At 47.3% G+C, this 19367-nt stretch overlaps 1 protein-coding gene across 1 annotated transcript in view; it reads left to right on the forward strand.

Annotated features, from left to right (window-relative positions):
* CCDC27 (coiled-coil domain containing 27) overlaps positions 1–19367 on the forward strand; it is a 58085-nt gene that overhangs the window by 35421 nt on the left and 3297 nt on the right. Inside the window, exons 7-12 of the mRNA XM_030185655.1 lie at positions 2559–2714; positions 6518–6727; positions 9062–9227; positions 10749–10879; positions 13601–13678; positions 16903–17115. Of these exons, the coding sequence (XP_030041515.1) occupies positions 2559–2714; positions 6518–6727; positions 9062–9227; positions 10749–10879; positions 13601–13678; positions 16903–17115 (954 nt within the window). The remainder of the gene's footprint in view (positions 1–2558; positions 2715–6517; positions 6728–9061; positions 9228–10748; positions 10880–13600; positions 13679–16902; positions 17116–19367) is intronic.

Here is a 19367-nt window from a genome sequence, read left to right on the forward strand (position 1 = left end):
GGGCATGCGATGAAACTACAGTGTAGTAAATTTAAAACAAATCGGAGAAAATATTTCTTCACCAACGCATAATTAAACTCTGGAATTCATTGCCAGAGAATGTGGTGAAGGTGGTTAGCTTAGCAGAGTTTAAAAAGAGGTTAGACGGTTTCCTAAAGAACAAGTCCATAAACCACTACTAAATGGACTTGGGAAAAATCCACAATTCCAGGAATAACATGTATAGAATGTTTGTACATTTGGGAAGCTCGCCAGGTGCCCTTGGCCTGGATTGGCCGCTGTCGTGGACAGGATGCTGGGCTCGATGGACCCTTGGTCTTTTCCCAGTGTGGCATTACTTATGTACTAATTTAATATACCACTTACTTTGTGGACAAACCAAAGCAGTTTACAGTATAACGATAGCAATATTAGGGGGTCTTTTACCAAGCCACTGTAGCGTTTTTAGCTCATGGTAGAAATCAGCTGGTGATAAACGCCGAGCCCCCAATCGTCTCGGCGTTTACCACCGGCTGATTTCTACTGTGAGCTGAAAAAGCTACCGCAGCTTAGTAAAAGACCCCCCTAAAAAACAGAAAAAGAACTCCAGTGGTAGATAGGAAAAAAATCACACATCTGAACCTCATTCATGAGCAAACAAATTATACGTTATCACATAACAGAGCACAACATAGAATCAATGCACAGCAGAAAACATGCAGCAAACAATTTAATACAATGCTCAGCCAGTTAGGGCAACTCCCCCACCGCAGGATGACCTGCCCTCAAGTCTCAAATGCTGATTGAAAAAGATATGTCTTCAAAGAAGCATGGAATGATAAATGTGAAGATTCATGATTGGAAGGAAAGTTTAGTTTATGCTTGCCACCAGAACAACATGGCACCTTGAATCTGATACAAGTGACCATTGCATTTCTTATGCCACATCAAGATACAATGGGGGCAATTCTACAACTGGGTATGTCCAATTAAGTGCCCAGGGGTACAAGGTGTGAGCCTATTCTATAATGGAAAGTAGGTGGCTACTTTCCATTATGGAATACTTGCATAACTGGGTATCTACACCTCATATTTAGGTGCTCACACACCACCCATAGAGCTGATGTAAATGTGCCTATCCATATACAGCAAATATTGTGTAACTGACAGTATTGTGTACTTTATGGTCCAGATTCTGTAAATGGTGCCTAAATTTGGGATGAAAAAAAAGTGCTAAGCACTATTCTATAAACGGCACCCAAATGGCCGCCATTTTAAGGCTGAAGCCAGCATGGGCAGAAGCAATTGGGGTTCAACCACCAGGGAGCTTAAGTAGACCTGGGGGTCCTACAGGTAGGTGGGTGAGGGGGCCTTCAGGAGCTGAGGCTGCTGTTAGGAGGGTCTGAGAGGGATCTGCGTTTTGGGGGGAGAGGTTGAGGAGGGGGGTCTGCTTAGTGGGGGGAGATCAAGAGATGAGATGCTGGTGGGGGTAGATAGCATTGTGAGGAGATACTGGAGGATCAGACTGATATTTGGAAATTATCCAGGCACCAGCTTACATTCAGTACTAGTGCCCAGACAATGAACTGGACAATGCTAGGACTGTTTTTCATTCTGTCATATCCGCTGGTTAGCTATCTGAGCGCTGGCATTGAATATCACCAGTGCCCAGGTCAGTGGCATAGCTACGTTGGGCCACGGGGGCCTGGGCCCACATAGATTTGGCCCTGGATCCCCCTGCCAACGACCGTCTCAACCCACCCTCCCGCCGCCAACCCGCCGTCGCCTACCTTTGCTGGCGGGGGATCCCAACCCCCACCAGCTGAGGTCCTCTTCTTCTGACGCAAGGCTTCATTCTGTTTCTGTGAGTCTGACGTCCTGCACGTACAATGTGCAGGACGTCAGACTCAGAAACAGAACGAAGCCTTGCGCCGTAAGAAGAGGACCTCGGCTGGTGGGGGTTGGGATCCCCTGCCAGCAAACGTAGGCGACCGCAGGTTGGCAGCAGGAGGGGGGATCGAGAGGGTCATGAGCAGGGGGGGGAGTCAAAGTTGGTGGTGGTGGTGACAGCGGCGGGGGGGGGGGGGTCGGTGGCGCCGGGGGGGGGGGGGGCTAAAATGTGCCCCCTCATCTCGGGCTCTGGACCCTCCCCCTGCCAAAGTCTGGCTATGCCCCTGGCCCAGGTATTAACATAGGGGTCAATGTTCAAAGCAATTTAACTGTCCAGAAACCAGTTAAATTTGTTTGGAGCTAACCAGTCATTTTCAGTGGCATGTAAGCAGCTTAATGCAGAACAAGGTATCTTTGGGGGCGTTCCAGGGACAGAATTAGCACTTTAACTGACCAAGGTAACCACATAAATAGGAGCACATAAAATTTAGTCCTTAGGCACTAACCAGTCATTTTCAGCAGCACTAACTGGCTAGCCCAAAACAAACAGTTTAACCGGTCAGTTAAATTGCTTTGAATATCAACCTCGATGATTTTTCAGTTGGAGTAACTCCAGGGCTGTATAGGTAGAGATGGAGACCACGTACATCAGTTGTTGTATGTTGACTGTGTCTGGTTCTGTCCCCCAGGAACGATGCCTCATGATGCTGGGAGAAGAGATTAACCGCCTGACCAAGTGGGAAATTGAATGCGCCAGAAAGAATGATGTCATTTCGATTCTTCGGGAAGAAATAGAACATCTGCAGGAACAGCTGGACCAGCAGGAGGACATCTGCAGGGCAGAGGTCTTTGTTTCCCTAATTTTTCACTTACCAAACCTTAGGAAACAATTGTGACCCACTGAGCAAAAAGATACCAAAAGTGGGGTATGTGACTTCTTTATACCACAAAATACAGGGCTATCAACTGCAGAATTCTGCAAAATTTCAGCCTTAGGTGTGGACTAATCATGTCATTAAAAATGAGAAAGGTTTATCAATAAAAAAGTACTTTTTTGGAGGGAAATGTAAAACATCTATATCTTTTTAATCATAGGAAGTAACGGATAAAATTTTGATCATGTGTTATGGATCCGGGAAAAATGTGAGCTCTTGACCCGCTGCCGATGAATGGCAGCAGCAGGTGAACCTTCCAACCAGGACTGGACTAAACAAGCAGGACTGGAACAGATTAAAAGTGCAATAAGCACACAGGGAAGAACGGGGCACACAGGAACTGAGCTTGACTAGGCAGGACTGGAACAGACTAGAAGAAGAACACAGGCAGGAACAGGGTACACAGGAACTGAGCTTGACTAGGCAGGACTGGAACAGACTAGAAGTGAAATAAGCACACAGGCAAGAACGGGGTACACAGGAACTAAGCTTAACTAGGCAGGACTAGAACAGACTCGAAGTGCAAGAAACACACAGGCAGGAACAGGGTACACAAGAGCAGAGCCAAGTAAAGCTAGAGGAAGGGCACTCAAACGGGCCGCAAGGCCGAACTGGAATCTGTGCACAATGGCAGAAAGCAAAAGAGAAGGCACGTACACACAGGCAGAAGCAGACTAGGCAGAACTCAGGCAAGGCAGACTAGGCAGAACTCTAGGCAAGACAGACTAGGCAGAACTCAGGCAAGGCAAACTAGGCAGAACTCTAGGCAAGACAGACTAGGCAGAACACAAGGCTGGGCCACACGACCACAAAGGTAGAGGGAAGCCACACAGAAGAGCAAGGCCGTGCCACACAGCCACTCAGAATCAAAGAACAGAACAAACAGACAATAACCAAGACAGAAGTGCTAACCCTAGCACACAGACAAACAGATAAGAACCAAGGCAGAAGTGCCACATAGGCACACTAGCTAACAAAGGAAACTAGGCAGAAGTGACCACACTGGCACACAGGATAGGAAACTAGGCAGAAGTACTACACAAGCATACTGACAAACCTGGAGACCTTAAGCATTGCAAAGGCCCTGAATGAATGTCCTCACCTCCCTTATGAATGCCTTCACAACTACAGGAAAGAGGTTTGAAACAAGCTGAACACCAGAGTGAGGCTTGAAACACACAGAATACCAGAGTGAGGCTTGAAACACAGAAGTGGTAGCAGAGGCAACAATGCAAGGAAAAAAGAGACTGGAAACACTTCTGAAGCTGGCCACCGGAAGACAAGGTGAGTCCAAAAGTGGAGTCACGACCACAGTCGTGACACCATGTTTTGTGTAGACTGTGATCAAATTCAAAAATAAAAGTTGGCAAATTTTACCCCTCCAAACTTTTATAGCCTCTTTCTCTATTATTTGTAACCCCACTTTTTGTACCTTTTCGCTCAGTGGGTCACAATTTATGTGAGCTATGGTACATTCGCAAAAGTCATGAACACAAATTATAGCACAGATGGCCATATCCAGGCCAGTAAGTTTACCAGTCCTTATCTGAATCACATAGAAATATTGTAGTGGCTTCCCAAAGATTTAATCCATTGACATATTTAAAGGTGGACAGTGAGAAATCATAGAACGTGTTGACATTGTAAATAGTATATTATGGAGCTCATTTTCAAAGTACTTAGACTTACAAAGTTCTTTAGATTACTAGATAGATTATCTCTCTATATAAAAGGCAACACCAACGTTCTACATGAAGCCTCCAGCCGGAAGTGTGAAGGGGGCGAGATATCCGGTTTCCCTATGAGTGTCTGCCCCGCCCTCTCTGTAATACAGTCAGTGAAGGAAAACAGCAGAGCACGAAATCAAATCGCTGGCTCTGTAACAGTGAAGGACTCAGAGGGGGGAGGGGAGAGAGGCCAGAGGGCAGGGACACACACACTCCCACATGCACACAGAAGAAAACATTGCTAGCCCCCGTTTCATTTGCATCAGAAACGGGGCTTTTTTTACTAGTCTTTTCATAATATGCATTCCTGGATTTAAAAAAAAAATCTGCCATGTCTATCACTGTTGCCAAGACATTTGATTAAGGGGACGGTGATGCTTTAAAATATTACCAATATCTGGTTAATTTATTTGCTCACCCTCTCTCCACTATAAACTCAGCCCCTTATATTTGATAGTACCACCCTGTTAAGTGAGATTTGGAGCCTGGAACTATCCATATAAATTCTGAAAATACATAGATATTGAGATTATATGTTCCCTGGCTGCCAGTAAACACATAACTTCTTTTGAATATTGGCCTCATCGACGATGATAAAATCCAGAGGTACTTTGCTGTGGACAGGGTGGTATACAGACAGGACGACAGAAGCTTAGCTGAAATTGGGTGGCGGAGCAGGTTGGGAGGCGAGGATAGGGGAGGGCAGACTTATACGGTCTGTACCAGAGCCGGTGATGGGTGGCGGGACTGGTGGTTGGGAGGTGGGAAATACTGCTGGGCAGACTTATATGGTCTGTGCCCTGAAAAGGACAGGTACAAATTCAAGGTAAGGTACACACATATGAGTTTGTCTTGGGCAGACTGGATGGACCGTGCAGGTCTTTTTCTGCCGTCATCTACTATGTTACTATGTTACTATGTTACTATGTACCATAGGGATGTGCCAGGGACATAGCCAATGGTAGCCCCCCCCCCCCCCCCCACCTCTTTGGTGGACCCTAGCAGCACAGACCAATAAGAGGAGAACTAAAGGTGGAATCAACATCTGCATTGCTTATTGCCCACCCTCAGGCCCCACCAAACATCAGTCCTGGCTACACCACTAGAATCTAATAGTTGTTTAAAATATAGAAAACCTCAGTGGTTGATCCAAAAAGACACAAGAAAAAAAATCCAACAAAATTGACTTTTGTTTTGTTAGCACATGTGCTAAATTATTTTTAATGCACAGTAGGGGTTTGCAGTCCAAACAAATGTTGCTTTGTTTAGTTTCCTGGCGTACTATTTCCCTATCCTGGAAAAAAATGGGATCCTTTTGCCAGATCTTAATATTTTTCCATGGTATCAAGAAGATGTTGGGTTAAGCAAGGTATACGAATCACATTCAACTCTCCTGGTTGCCAGCTGACCTCATACACAGCATTGGAAAAAATTGCTCTATGGTTGTGGGGGGAAAAAAACAGAAAAGCTTCCGATGGTACCAATGTTACCCTCCCCCCCCTTTGTACAAAGCCACACAGTAATGCCAACACAGCCCATTCAAAAGTGAATGGGCTGTGTCGGCATTGCCACGCGGCAGCTGCTGGCACGGCTTTGTAAAATGGATGGTTCGAGAATACCTTGAAGGGCTGCAAGGGTGATGTTACATTATGCTTAAATACAAGAAATCTTTACAGCTATCCTTTTCTTATTAAGCAGTCCACATTTGGTGCTCTTTGCCTATTGAACCCTAGGACTATGCCTTTATATCTATCTTGTCGTAAAAATGTAAAGACTTACCTGTTCCAGAAATCATATTTTTAAATGCAAAAATTAATGATTTTTTCATTTTTCTGTTATCCGCTTTGAGCCTAAGTTTGGGAGTTAGCGGACTACAAACATCATATCATACCATATTTTGCTTTCAGCAGGCTTCACCTTATTGCTTGTATCAGCTTCATTTCAACCTTGACTGATGTTACCTTTGAAGATTTCTCTTCTTCTCAGAAAAGCGCAGTCCTACAAGCCCTGGGTCAAGCTGAGCAGTTAAAGGTGATTAGGGAGCAAGCCTCTGTTGAGGAAGAGGAGGAGGAATTAAGTGACAAGGACGAGAGCTCAAAACTAAGTGAATCCACTTCAGATGGCGCGGCCGAGATGGAGCTGCCCTATCTCTCTGAATCCTTCACAGATAAAGACTTGTTCCAGCTGGAAACTGAGGTAACGACTAAGTCAAGAACTAGACTGCCTGTTGTAAGTTAAGATGTTGGGTTAAGTAACATATATAAACCATATTCAGATCTCCTGCTTCCCAACTGTGAAACAAGAATGTGCCAGATCAAAGGGAATCAACAGCACAGCATCAGAACAAAGGAGTGGAGGAGTAGCCTAATGGTTAGTGCAGTGGGCTTTGTGCCTGGTGACCTGGGTTTGATTCCCACTGCACCGCCTTGTGAACTTGGGCAAGTCACTTAACCCTCCATTGCCCCAGGTACAAAAACTAGATTGTGAGCCCTCTGGGGACAGAGAAAGTACCTGCATATAATGTCTAGTAGCACTATAGGAATGATTAGTAGTAGTAGTCATGATCAGTGGCGTACCAAGGGGGGGCGGTGGGGGCGGTCCGCCCCAGGTGCACGCTGCTGGGGGGGGGGGTGCTGCGCGCCTGTCGGCTCTTCGTTTTCATGCTCCCTTTGCCCTGGAACAGGTTACTTCCTGTTCCGGGGCAGAGGGAGCATGACAACGAAGAGCCGGCAAGCGCGCAGCACCCCCCCCCCCAGTGGCGTGCAACCCGGGGGGGGGGTTCTTTCACGGGGGGATCGAGGGTTCTTTCGCTGGGGGGGGCATCGCGCTGTTCCGGGGGGGCGTTGCACCCAGGGGGCGGGGCACATCGGCGATCCGCCCTGGGTGTCAGCCCCCCTAGGAACGCCACTGGTCATGAAAGAGGGTAAAGAAAGCAAATTTTATTTAAGATCTGACAAGGGCCGTGTTTCAGCATATTGCCTGTGTCAGGGGTTGTCAGGTAACTGGATCTGTAGTATTCTGAATGCTGTTGATCCAAAATGCAACCCAAATTTGAACAAATAGTGCTGTTTTCTTCTTCAATTATATTGAAATTTGGAGAAAGAAAGTTTGATTCTACTTGCCGAAATTTGGATCCCATTTTAGATAAAGTTGTTTTGGGAAGCAGGTATACTACAAATCTTGTAAAATAGAAGTTTAATATCATGTGTTTGGGCTAATGTTTTACCACATTTGTGAGGTAGACTTTGTACTTTCCCAACTGAGGAATAAATTAAGTCTGACACATCAAATGATAAGGTTAGGGAAAGCAATTGTTCCACTTTTATTTATGGCTGGATTGGTTAAGCTTCAGGTTTCTGCTGCTTTGCTTTGGGTCTCGTGTTAATTACTCTGCATTACTTAGAGGGGCATAATCGAACGGGGCGCCCAAGTTTGCCTGGGGCCGTCCTTGCAGGACGGCTCCGCGAAGGGGTGGGGAAACCCGTATTATTGAAACAAGATGGGCGTCCATTTTTCGTTTCGATAATACGGTTGGGGACGCCCAAATCTCAACATTTAGGTCGACCTTAGAGATGGTCATCCTTAGGTCGTCCTTAGAGATGGTCGTCCCCGGTTTTCAGCGATAATGGAAACCGAGGACGCCCATCTCAGAAACTACCAAATCCAAACCATTTGGTCGTGGGAGGAGCCAGCATTCGTAGTGCACTGGTCCCCCTGACATGCCAGGACACCAACCGGGCACCCTAGGGGGCACTGCAGTGGACTTCACAAATTGCTCCCAGGTGCATAGCTCCCTTACCTTATGTGTTGAGCCCCACAACCCCCCCAAAAAAAACCCACTCCCCACAACTGTACACCACTACCATAGCCCTAAGGGGTGAAGGGGGGCACCTACATGTGGGTACAGTGGGTTTGTGGTGGGTTTTGAAGGGCTCACATTTACCACCACAAGTGTAACAGGTAGGGGGGGGTGGGCCTGGGTCTGCCTGCCTGAAGTGCACTGCACCCACCAAAACTGCTCCATGGACCTGCATGCTGTTGTCATGTATGACATCTGAGGCTGACATAGAGGCTGGGAGGGGGGTTGGTGACCACTGGGGGAGTAAGGAGAAGTCATCCCCGATTCCCTCCGGTGGTCATCTGGTCAGTTCGGGCACCTTTTTGAGGCTTGGTCGCACGAAAAAATGGACCAAGTAAAGTTGGCCAAGTGCTCATCAGGGACGCCCTTCTTTTTTCCATTATTGGCCGAGGATGCCCATCTCTTAAGCACGTCCCAGTCCCGCTTTCGCTATGCTGCTGACACGCCCCCATGAACTTTGGTCGCCCCCGCGATGGAAAGTAGTTGAGGACACCCAAAATCGGCTTTTGATTATGGCGATTTGGGCGACCCTAAGAGAAGAACGCCCATCTCCTGATTTGTGTCAGAAGATGGGCGCCCTTCTCTTTCGAAAATAAGCCTGATAGCCTCCTTCAGATGAAAAACAAAACATGACTTCTACCTTGCTTGTGTTTCACTCATTCTCCATGAAGCTTGAAGAAACTTCAAGAGCATCAACTATTATGGATGAAGCTGAATTCAAAAAGCAAATGGAAAGAGAGAAAATACTACGGACTGAAATAGACATTTTGCAGAAACAGAACCAGGAGCTGAAAGCAGAACTGGAAACAGTCAGGAACGACTATGGGATATCCACAGGTACAATCCTATAAGGTCTGAGATGGGCAGAGTGGCCATTGCATTCTAAGGCTAGGAAGATAAAAAAAGAATAATCTTCTATATATATTTGAATACTTTTCATTTATTTGAAAAGAGCAGGCACTACAAATTCCTAGATTCTGTCAGGTGAGAAAAGGGTTGCCACCTCACTCAGGTCAATTCAGTGAGGTTGGACTAGCCTGGATTTTGGGCAGCCAGAAAAGTTTTGTTTCGTGTTGTTTCCCAGGTTGTTTCCAAGAATGTTCATTTTTTGGGGAGGGGGTGGGGGTGTAGTCATGGGAACAATGTTGTTAAGAGCATGCACTCTTCTGAAAGAGCATGCATGTGTTCAAAAGAGTGCACTATTTACAAAGAGTGCACAGTATTCAGGAAGAGTGCATATTCTTTCCTAAAACTATTTGTATGCACGATGGTTCATGCATGTGTACACCATCAGGAAAGACTGTGCACTTGTTCAAAAGAGTGCACACAATTCAGGAAGAGTGCATATTTTTTCCCAACACTGTGTGTATACTCGATGGTTCATGCACGTATACACTATCAGGAAAGAGTGTGCACCATTTACAAAGAGTGCACAGTATTCAGGAAGAGTGTATTTTCTTTCCTAAAACTATGTGTATGCACGATGGTTCATGCATGTGTACACCATCAGGAAAGACCGTGCACTTGTTCAAAAGAGTGCACACAAATTCAGGAAGAGTACATATTTTTTCCCAACACTGTGTGTATGCTCGATGGTTCATGCACATATACACTATCAGGAAAGAGTGTGCACCATTTACAAAGAGTGCACACAATTCAGGAAGAGTGCATATTCTTTTCTACAACTATGTGTATGCACGATGGTTCATGCATGTGTACACCATCAGGAAAGATCTGCACTTGTTCAAAAGAGTGCACACAATTCAGGAAGAGTGCACATTATTTCCCTGTACTGCTTATATGCACGATAGTTCATGCATGTATACACCATCGGTAAAGAGTGTGCACTCGTACACTCTTTCAGAAGAGGGCACACTGTTGATGAAACACTAAAACATTTCATGTTTTTGTTTTGCTCATTTTCATTTGTCAATGACATGAAACAACATGGGATGTGCCATTGACATTTATTTTGTTGTTCCAAACAAATTTATTTTTTTTTTGTTACATTTGTACCCCGTGCTTTCCCACTCATGGCAGGCTCAATGTGGCTTACATGGGGCAATGGAGGGTTAAGTGACTTGCCCAGAGTCACAAGGAGCTGTGCCTGAAGTGGGAATTGAACTCATTTCCTCAGGACCAAAGTCCACCACCCTAACCACTAGGCCACTCCTCCATCCAGAAATACCCTAGATCAGGCTTGCTTTTCCCTATTACATGCCTAGAGTTGTCATTCTGATTTCCCTTGTAGGAATATCAGCTCTATGCATCCAGTGTGACAATGCCAAGACTGGCTCAGCTTGTCCTTTATAAGAGGGGCCTCCTAATCACCTCACCTGCCTGCTGTTCATTTTACAGGTACTGTCACCTCCCTGCAGAGGCAGCTTTTCCTCCTGGAAGCCAAGCTGCGAAAGACAGAATCGGAAAAACAAAAACTGGAGAAGGAGCTCAAGGATAGGAGAATCCAACTGCAGGCCATGTCTACCAAAGTACTATCATGAACGCCTGCAAGATCAGCCATCGATTGCTTGTAAACCTGGTGCAGGAAATTCTGTAACAAAAACCTATTTTATGGGGGGGGGGGGGGGGGGGGGGGGGGAGAAAGGTGGGCAGGGGGCTGCTGTGTTCAGAACTGGTAGCATGATGTCATCACAAGATGCACAGCTGCCCCAGTATTTTGCTTTTCAGACCAACAGCTTCACCAGGGCTTAGAACAAACGCATTGGCATAATACAGATGTCAATGCATCAGATCAATATACAGTGAAACCTCGGTTTTCGTCGATAATCCGTCCGAAAACAATCGGCGAAAACCGAGGCGATTAACGAGGTCGCCCAAAATCGGGAGAAAGACGTCCATCTTCCAATACAAATTGGGAGATGGACGTCCTTCTTTTTCGACAAAATCCGAGGCAACCGATGAAAGCCGAGACAAATTTCTAGTCGAAAAAAATCAACGAAATCCGAAACCGACGAAAACCGAGGTTTCACTGTACATTGATATCACTCCAGATTTAGATTTTTGATATTGGTAGGATATCGCACTGTCAATGTTGACATGGGTATTTTAGCATTGATTAAATGCTGTACTACTAGACCTTGGGGTGCCCAACCTTTACATTTCTGAGAACTGTTTTTAACCTTTTTCAATCATGTCTTGTGAAGAGTCTGTCTTTCCATATACATTTTCTGGAGGCCCTCTTCAAGAGCCAATTTACCTGAAAGTTGATAGTTCAGTCTCTTCCTGAAGCAGGAACATTCCTGTAAAATTTGGCCATGTTGGCAGAAGAAGAGAGCCCCTAAATCATGTGCTAGGAATGGAAGGCCCTGTGACAAGTGAGTAGTAGTATACCTCACTGGTTTTCATCAAAGCTAATTTGCATATTTTTGACAGGTAGCCACACCTACTTCCAGTCACAAGCATATGGGGCAATTCTATAAATTTGCACCTCAGTTAGGTGCCCCAATGCCATGCACTTAGTGCCAGGATGCTGTTTATAGAATACTAGTATAAGCTGGCATTGGTGTGCCCATGTTTAGGCATGCCTTCTTATGCCATGTCAATGGCAAGTGTAAATTGGCAAGTGATGCGTGTAATTTATAATGTTCTATAAATAACGCACATAACTGAGAGACACACTCAAGTGTACATCCCCCTTACAGTTAGACGCTATAGCACTTACCGTATTGTCACGTATATAACACGTGCACATGTATACCCCTCAGAAAAAGGCTAATTTTGTAAGTAAAATCATATATACCCCACATTTATTGCAAGAAAACATAAAATTGTATGTCACTCCTATTAAAAAGCAGTGATTCTGTAAATATAACCTGCACTTGTGTATACACCGCACTTCTTGCAAAAAAATGTAAAATCTTGTATAACCCGTGGGCAGGGTCGCCGAGGGGGGGTGGGGGGTGGGGGCAGGGGGGACAAAATTGCCCGGGCCTCCAAGGGGGGGCTCGGCACCAGGGTCTCTCTCCTTCTCCTGCTCCCAGGCCGCCGGTGCTGCAGTCCCCGGTCTCACCTGCCTGTCCTCGGCTCCGTCAACAGTCCCCCTCCATCCGCCACCGGGTCCCCTTGAATTCAAATCGGCAGCGCCTCACCTCCGTGTGAAAGCGGCAGATCGCTTCCCTTCGGGCCCTCCCTCACTGTGCCCTGCCCTCGAGGAAACAGGAAGTTACATCAGACAAGGGCGGGACACAGTGAGGGAAGGCCGGAAGGGAGGCGATCTGCCGCTTTCACACGGAGGTGAGGTGCTGCCGATTTGAATGCAGGGGGCCCGGTGGCAGACGGAGGGGGGACTGTCGACGGGGCTGGGGGTGGGCGGTGGGTTATAAATGCGAAAATACAGTAGGTTCTACCTTATAGAATAGGGCAGCGTGCACATAAGCACCTGATAATTAATGACACCTTCGATGTGCCTAAGTGGACACCTACCTCTAGGCGCCCATTTATAGAATTGCCCCGACTGCTTCAGCAGCTGTTTTTCCCCATGAGCACTCAGTGCAGTGAATTTCCTCTGTTGGAAAAGTGTGTCGTACTGCTTTTCCTCCCTTGCTTCGGGAGCAGGTTTCAGAAACCATTGCTAAGGGTTTAACCATCTTTCCGTAGGTTCTACCCTGTTTCCCCGAAAATAAGACATCCCCTGAAAATAAGACCTAGTAGAGGTTTTGCTGAATTGCTAAATATAAGGCCTCCCCCGAAAGTAAGACCTAGCAAAGTTTTTGTTTGGCCCCGATGGGTGCCCACTCTCTCCCACCAGAAGCTCACTATTTGGCAACTAGCTACCCAGCCCAGTTCCCATTAGTGTGAAGGTAGTGATGGCGATATGGTACTGTGTTGTGGTTTATTAGGGGAGGTTGGTTGTTTTTTTTTGTGTCCTTGTGAGAGCCGGATGTCTATAACACAAAGCAACGCATTCTTTTCCTCGTTCTTCCTCTATCAGGGGCCATCGTTGGGATTTTTTTTTTGTATGTGTAATCGTTTGGTCCTCTAGTGTGGTGCATTTGGGTATGGCTTGTACCGTGTTTCGCTGAAAATAAGACCTAGTGCATCTTTGGGAGCAAAAATTAATATAAGATACTGTCTTATTTTCGGGGAAACACGGTAGATCATGACAGTGTCCTGGCAGGAATAGGCTGCTCTATCCTGGGGACGGGACCTCTCTTGGGATTCCTAACTGGTACCCTGTTACTTTATTTTAGTTTTCCAACTTGCACGATAAAAGGAAGCACCAAGAACTGCTGGCACAGATAGAAGAGGAAAACTGCAACCTGAGACAGGTGACTTGCTGCCTTTTTAAGCTGAGCAATGGCCTACTTGATTGGAAGAATTGCACTACTCCAACCCAGGCCTACTTGAGTGCCAAGGAGGGGGGTGGGGAAGCTGTGAATTGATGTCTGTAAAGTCCTGAGGTACTGGTGCCCTGATGCTCAGAAGCTAACACCAGCGCTAGAGGCGATTAGCACCGGAATAGTGCCGGTGTTAAGTCACGCACAATGGTCAGAGGGCTCTAACATCGGGAACCAACCTGCCAGCCGAAAATGAGAGCTAACGATATTTAAATGCATGCAAAGGGATGTTTAAGAGGGTTATCAAGTATTCCCTCTCTTGCTCAGAGAACAGCGCAGGAAAGAAGGCAGCCCCTAATGCTGAAAAGCTGAATGGTCCAGAGAGAGTAACGCCCCGATATTCAGCCGGCGGATGCTAGTGTTTTTTTTAAACGCTGATCATCGCCAGGTAAATTATCCACTGATATTCAGTGCCAGGCCACTCAAGAATCATAAGCAAATTTTATGTGCAGTTAAATCGCACTATTAAACTGAAAGTTCGGGGGAGGAACATGCCTGGCACATATGTATAAAGGTTTTGCAGTAAGCGCCAGGGGCGTAGCTACATGGGGCCATGGGGGCCTGGGCCCCCGTAGATTTGGCCCTGGACCCCCCTGCCGACAACCCTCTCGACCCCCTCTCCCGCCGTCAACCCGCCGTCGCCTACCTTTGCTGGCGGGGGACCCCAACCCCCGCCAGCCGAGGTCCTCTTCTTCCTTCGTTCTGTTTCTGAGTCTGACATCCTGTACGTACAACGTGCAGGACGTCAGACTCAGAAACAGAACGAAGGAAAAAGAGGACCTCGGCTGGCGGGGGTTGGGGTCCCCCGCCAGCATAGGTAGGCGACGGCAACAGAGGGTTGGCAGCGGGAGGGGGGTCGAGAGGGTCGTCGGCAGGGGGGGGGTCAAAGTTGTTGGTGGTGGTGATGGTGGTGGCGGCGGTCGGCAATGGCGAGGGGGGGGGTCGGCCGCTCCGGTTGGGCTCTGGACCCCCCCTCCTGCCGAAGTCTGGCTACGCCCCTAGTAAGCGCAGTTCACGTGCACATGCCCAGACCAAAATGGAAGTGTCAGCACACATCGGCCCCTGCTCTGTACCTAAATATGTGAGCTTTCACTTTCACTTTTGTTCAGACATGCGCACATGTTTATTGCTTACTATCTGCATTCAAAATCTATAATTTGCGACTGCCATCTGTAACACACATTAGCCATGCACAAGCATTCAGCACACTGTACCCGTGCATGCACATTCAATGGGCAGCTTAAGCAGAGGCACATTTACACAAAGGCATAAAAATCTGTGGTTTATGCTAGGATGTGGCTTATAGTTGTGTGCAGATCATGTGTGCAAAAATATGGTAAATCCATGACCTTTCATTGGAGTTGCTGCTGCTTCTGGTACTGCTATACAGAGCAAGCAGTCAAGACAATGTGAGGGATGGGTGGGAGAGGATATAGGCTGGAGCAATGGGAAAGCCACCCTCTGATGAACTGTGAGGGGCTGTCACTCCCCCTGCCCTCTAGTTGCCAGCTGGGCCGCCGAGAGGAGGGGGCAGGGGGGAAAACTTCCCTGGGCCCAGGCCTCCAAGGGGGGCCCGGCGCCGCAGTCCCCTCCATCTACCCCCCTCCGTCCACCACCGGGCCGGGGCCCCCTGAATTCAAATCATAGCGCCTCACCTCGACCTCGCCCCCGTGTGAAAGAAGCACAGCAGCGGCAGTTTGCAGATCCTCTTCCTTCGGGCCTTCCCTCCCTGTGTCCCGCCCTCATCTGACGTAACTTGTGCGAGGGCGGGACACAGGGAGGGAAGGCCCGAAGGGAGGCGATCTGCAGACTGCTGCTGCTGCACTTCTTTCACACGGAGCGAGGTCGAGGTGAGGCGCTATGATTTGAATTCAGGGGGGCCCGGCCCGGTGGTGGACGGAGGGGGGCGGTGACGACGATGACCTTGAGGGCGGGGCCCCAGGGGCGGCCCAGTCTTTCGGCAGCCCTGGTTGCCAATAGGTGCCTCACCTGCAGTTTAAATCCAGCTTTCTACTGGGGAGAACCTCAACTGTTTTTTCCAACTCAATCAAGAGGCCTTAAGCATTGGCTTCCTGGGTATGAATATGCAAGAGATACTTTTGCACGTGGTAGGTTGCCATCACTTATGAACACTCATGGTAGATATCTTGATCAATGGATCAACTAGGTTAGTGAGTGGCGTAGCTAGGTGGGGCCACAGGGGCCTTGGCCCCCCAAATTTGCTCTGGGCCCCTGGTTGGCTGGCAGGAGTCCCCAACCCCCGCCAGCTGAAGACTTCGTCCAGTGCTGGTCTGCGGCAGCGCCACCACATTGCCTGCCCTGCTCTCTCTTCCCCTCACATCAGGCACGCTCCTTTTAGTGAAATTCAGCATGCTCAGTTTCACTAAAAGGAGCATGCCGGACGTGAGGGGAAGAGAGAGCAGGGCAGGCAATGCAGCAGCGCCAGAGACCAGCGCTGGATGAAGTCTTCAGCTGGTGGGGATTGGGGATCCTCGCCAGCCAAGATGTACAGCAGCGGCAGTGGGCGGCAGAGGCAGAGGGAGGCGGCAGCGGGGCGGCAACCAAAATGTGCACCCCCCCACCTTGGGCTCTGGCCCCCTCCCACCTGAGGTCTGGCTACGCCTCCTAGTCTTTCATATTGAAGATAATTTAATATCTCACTTCCTTTTGTATTCTCTTTCATTCTCACCTTTAACCAGAGCACTGATTTTTTGGCAATAGAAAGAGCTTTTGGTGATGTTAAAATCCAGTTAGCCTCATTTGCAGATTTGAGATTCTATTCTTATTTATAAACATTGATCTTTATCTGATCCTTGGCTGTTGCTCTCTCCCTCCAAAGAGTATGAATGTCTCTTCCTTGGTGCTTTGGTTTATTCAAGGAAGTTTGATTGACAGGAGACAGCATCATGTGATAAGGCTGAAGCAGTGTACACCCAAGGAGGTTTAATTGCTTCACTACCATGCAGCCGCCATCTTGATACACTCAAAATACATTACTTTGTATGGTGGCAAGCTCTGCCTACTGGCTTCAGTCCAGATGGGCCAAGCAAGATCCCGCCATCTTCTGTCAGTCATACTTCCTTGGGTTTATTATGTGATTTTGAAAAGCCTTGTGGTTAGCCAGCTAACATGAAGACTAACCCATTTTTGCTTAGCACATTTCAGAACTGCAATTACAGTTGGAAGAGCGGGACAACCGGATTAGAGATTCGAAAGTTGAGATCCAAAAGCAAGAGAGAGAGGCAGAGCAGAAACTGAACCAGCTGAAGCAGTGCTTACTTGACAGGAGGGAGGTGGAGGGCAAAGTGGAGACCTTGCAGCACTTAGAGCACAAGACAAAGGTGTCACTGGAGCACATGCAGGCGAGGGTAAAGTTACAGCTTCTAATTCATCAGTTGGTTCTTTCTGAGGTGGAGAGTAAAAGCCACTGGCAAAGCAGTTGGGTGTAATTGAGAAATGCGATTGGTTGATACGGTCATGTGTGGTCATGTGTCAACTTCCTTTAAAAAATGGAAAACCTTGATTGGTCAGGTTAGATCACATGACTAGGTAAAAAAAAAATTCAACTTTGTGGATAGTCCTATAGGATTTATTTGATTACTTTCTTGTAAAATTGCTGAATTTCATGATTTTTTTCTGCAAAAGAAATCTGCCCATTTTGGGAATTGTCAACACACACACACACACACTTACAGCATGTGGCAAAATCTGTTTCATTCTATGCCTAGTACTGCCTTATTGCCCACATGGAGGGCATCTTTATAACAGGACACTTATTGGACCTATGAGGATTGGGAGCTTTTCTTGTGCCATTTGAGAATAATGCTGACAGATGTGATGTTATCTGATGGTCCAAATCTTTGAATGAAATATAGTAGTATGAGATAACTTGTTTGATGTTTTATAGTATTATCCTATTAGTAATCAAATTTATTCAATACCACAACATTGTATGTTTTATAAAGGCAATATATTGTGACCAAAATATGCATAAAATTTTAACACATCAGATTTATAGCTGCATTGTGAGGAGGCATTTTCTGGTGGGGTATGCTTAGGTCAGGGAAGACAAACTAACCATGTAAATTGCATTTTCAAATTATTTTGAATACTTTCCCATGTAGAAATACCCTTAGAAAAAGCAGGTGCATTTAGCCCCGTGTACTTTGCATCCATGACATATTTTAAAGTGAAAAGTATATCCATACTTTCAATTTAAAAACTAGTCCAAGATCCCCAGCTAAAACATTGTCACAATATGAGCAGTTTACTAATTACCCACTTAAAAGGGGCAATTCTATAAAGTTGTACCTATAGTGGGGCATAATCGAACATGGGCGGGTCATCTCTAAGGGCGAACTAGGGAAGGGGCGGAACCGACCGTATCATCAAAAAAGATGGGCGCCCATCTTTCGTTTCGATAATACGGTCCGGGCTGCCCAAATCCCAACATTTAGGTCGATATTAGAGATGGGCGAACTCAGTTTTCGCCGATAATGGAAACCGAGAGCGCCCATCTCAAAAACGCCCAAAACCAAAGCATTTGGTCGTGGGAGGGGCCAGCATTCGTAGTGCACTGGCCCCCCTCACATGCCAGGACACCAACCGGGCACCCTAGGAGGCACTGCAGTGGACTTCATTAATTGCTCCCAGGTACATAGCTCCCTTCCCTTGGGTGCTGAGCCCCCCAAATCCCCCCCAAAACCCACTCCCCACAACTGTACACCACTACCATAGCCCTTATGGATGAAGGGGGGCACCTACATGTGGGTACAGTGGGTTTCAGGTGGGTTTTGGAGGGCTCACATTTACCACCACAAGTGTAACAGGTAGTGGGGATGGGCTTGGGTCCGCCTGCACCCACTAAAACTGCTCCAGGGACCTGCATACTGCTATCATTGAGCTGGGTATGACATTTGAGGCTGGCACAGAGGCTGGAAAAAATGTTTAACAAATTTTTTTTAGGGTGGGAGGGGGTTGGTGGCCACTGGGGGAGTACGGGGAGATCATCCCCGATTCCCTCCGGTGGTCATCTGGTCAGTTCAGGCACCTTTTTGAGGCTTGGTCCTGAAAATAAATGGACCAAGTAAAACCAGCCAAATGCTCGTCAGGGCCGCCCTTCTTTTTTCCATTATCGGCCGAGAGCGCCCATGTGTTAACCACGCCCCAGTCCCGCCTTCGCCACGCCTCCAACACGCCCCCTTATACTTTGGTCGCTCCTGCGACGGACTGCAGTCGAGGGCGGCCAAAATCGGCTTTCGATTATGCCAATTTGGCCGCTCTTAGGAGAAGGACGCCCATCTCCCGATTTGTGTCGGAAGACGGTCGCCCTTCTCCTTCGAAAATAAGCTGGATAGTTAGGCACCTAGAGGGTGACTAGCCTGTAAAGGAAAATAGGTGCCTACTTTGCCTTATAGAGTACTAGTGGCATGGAGGAGTAGCCTAATGGTTAGTGCAGTGAGCTGAGAACCTGGGGAGCTGGGTTCAGTTCCCACTGCAGCTCCTTGTGACTCTGGGCAAGTCATTTGACCCTCTATTGCCCCAGGTACAAGAACCTTAGATTGTGAGGCTACTGGGAACAAAGAAAGTACTTACATATAATAAATGTAAACCACTTCGG

This window comes from Microcaecilia unicolor, chromosome 13 (genome assembly GCF_901765095.1).
Source record: "Microcaecilia unicolor chromosome 13, aMicUni1.1, whole genome shotgun sequence".
Classification (NCBI taxonomy): domain Eukaryota; kingdom Metazoa; phylum Chordata; class Amphibia; order Gymnophiona; family Siphonopidae; genus Microcaecilia; species Microcaecilia unicolor.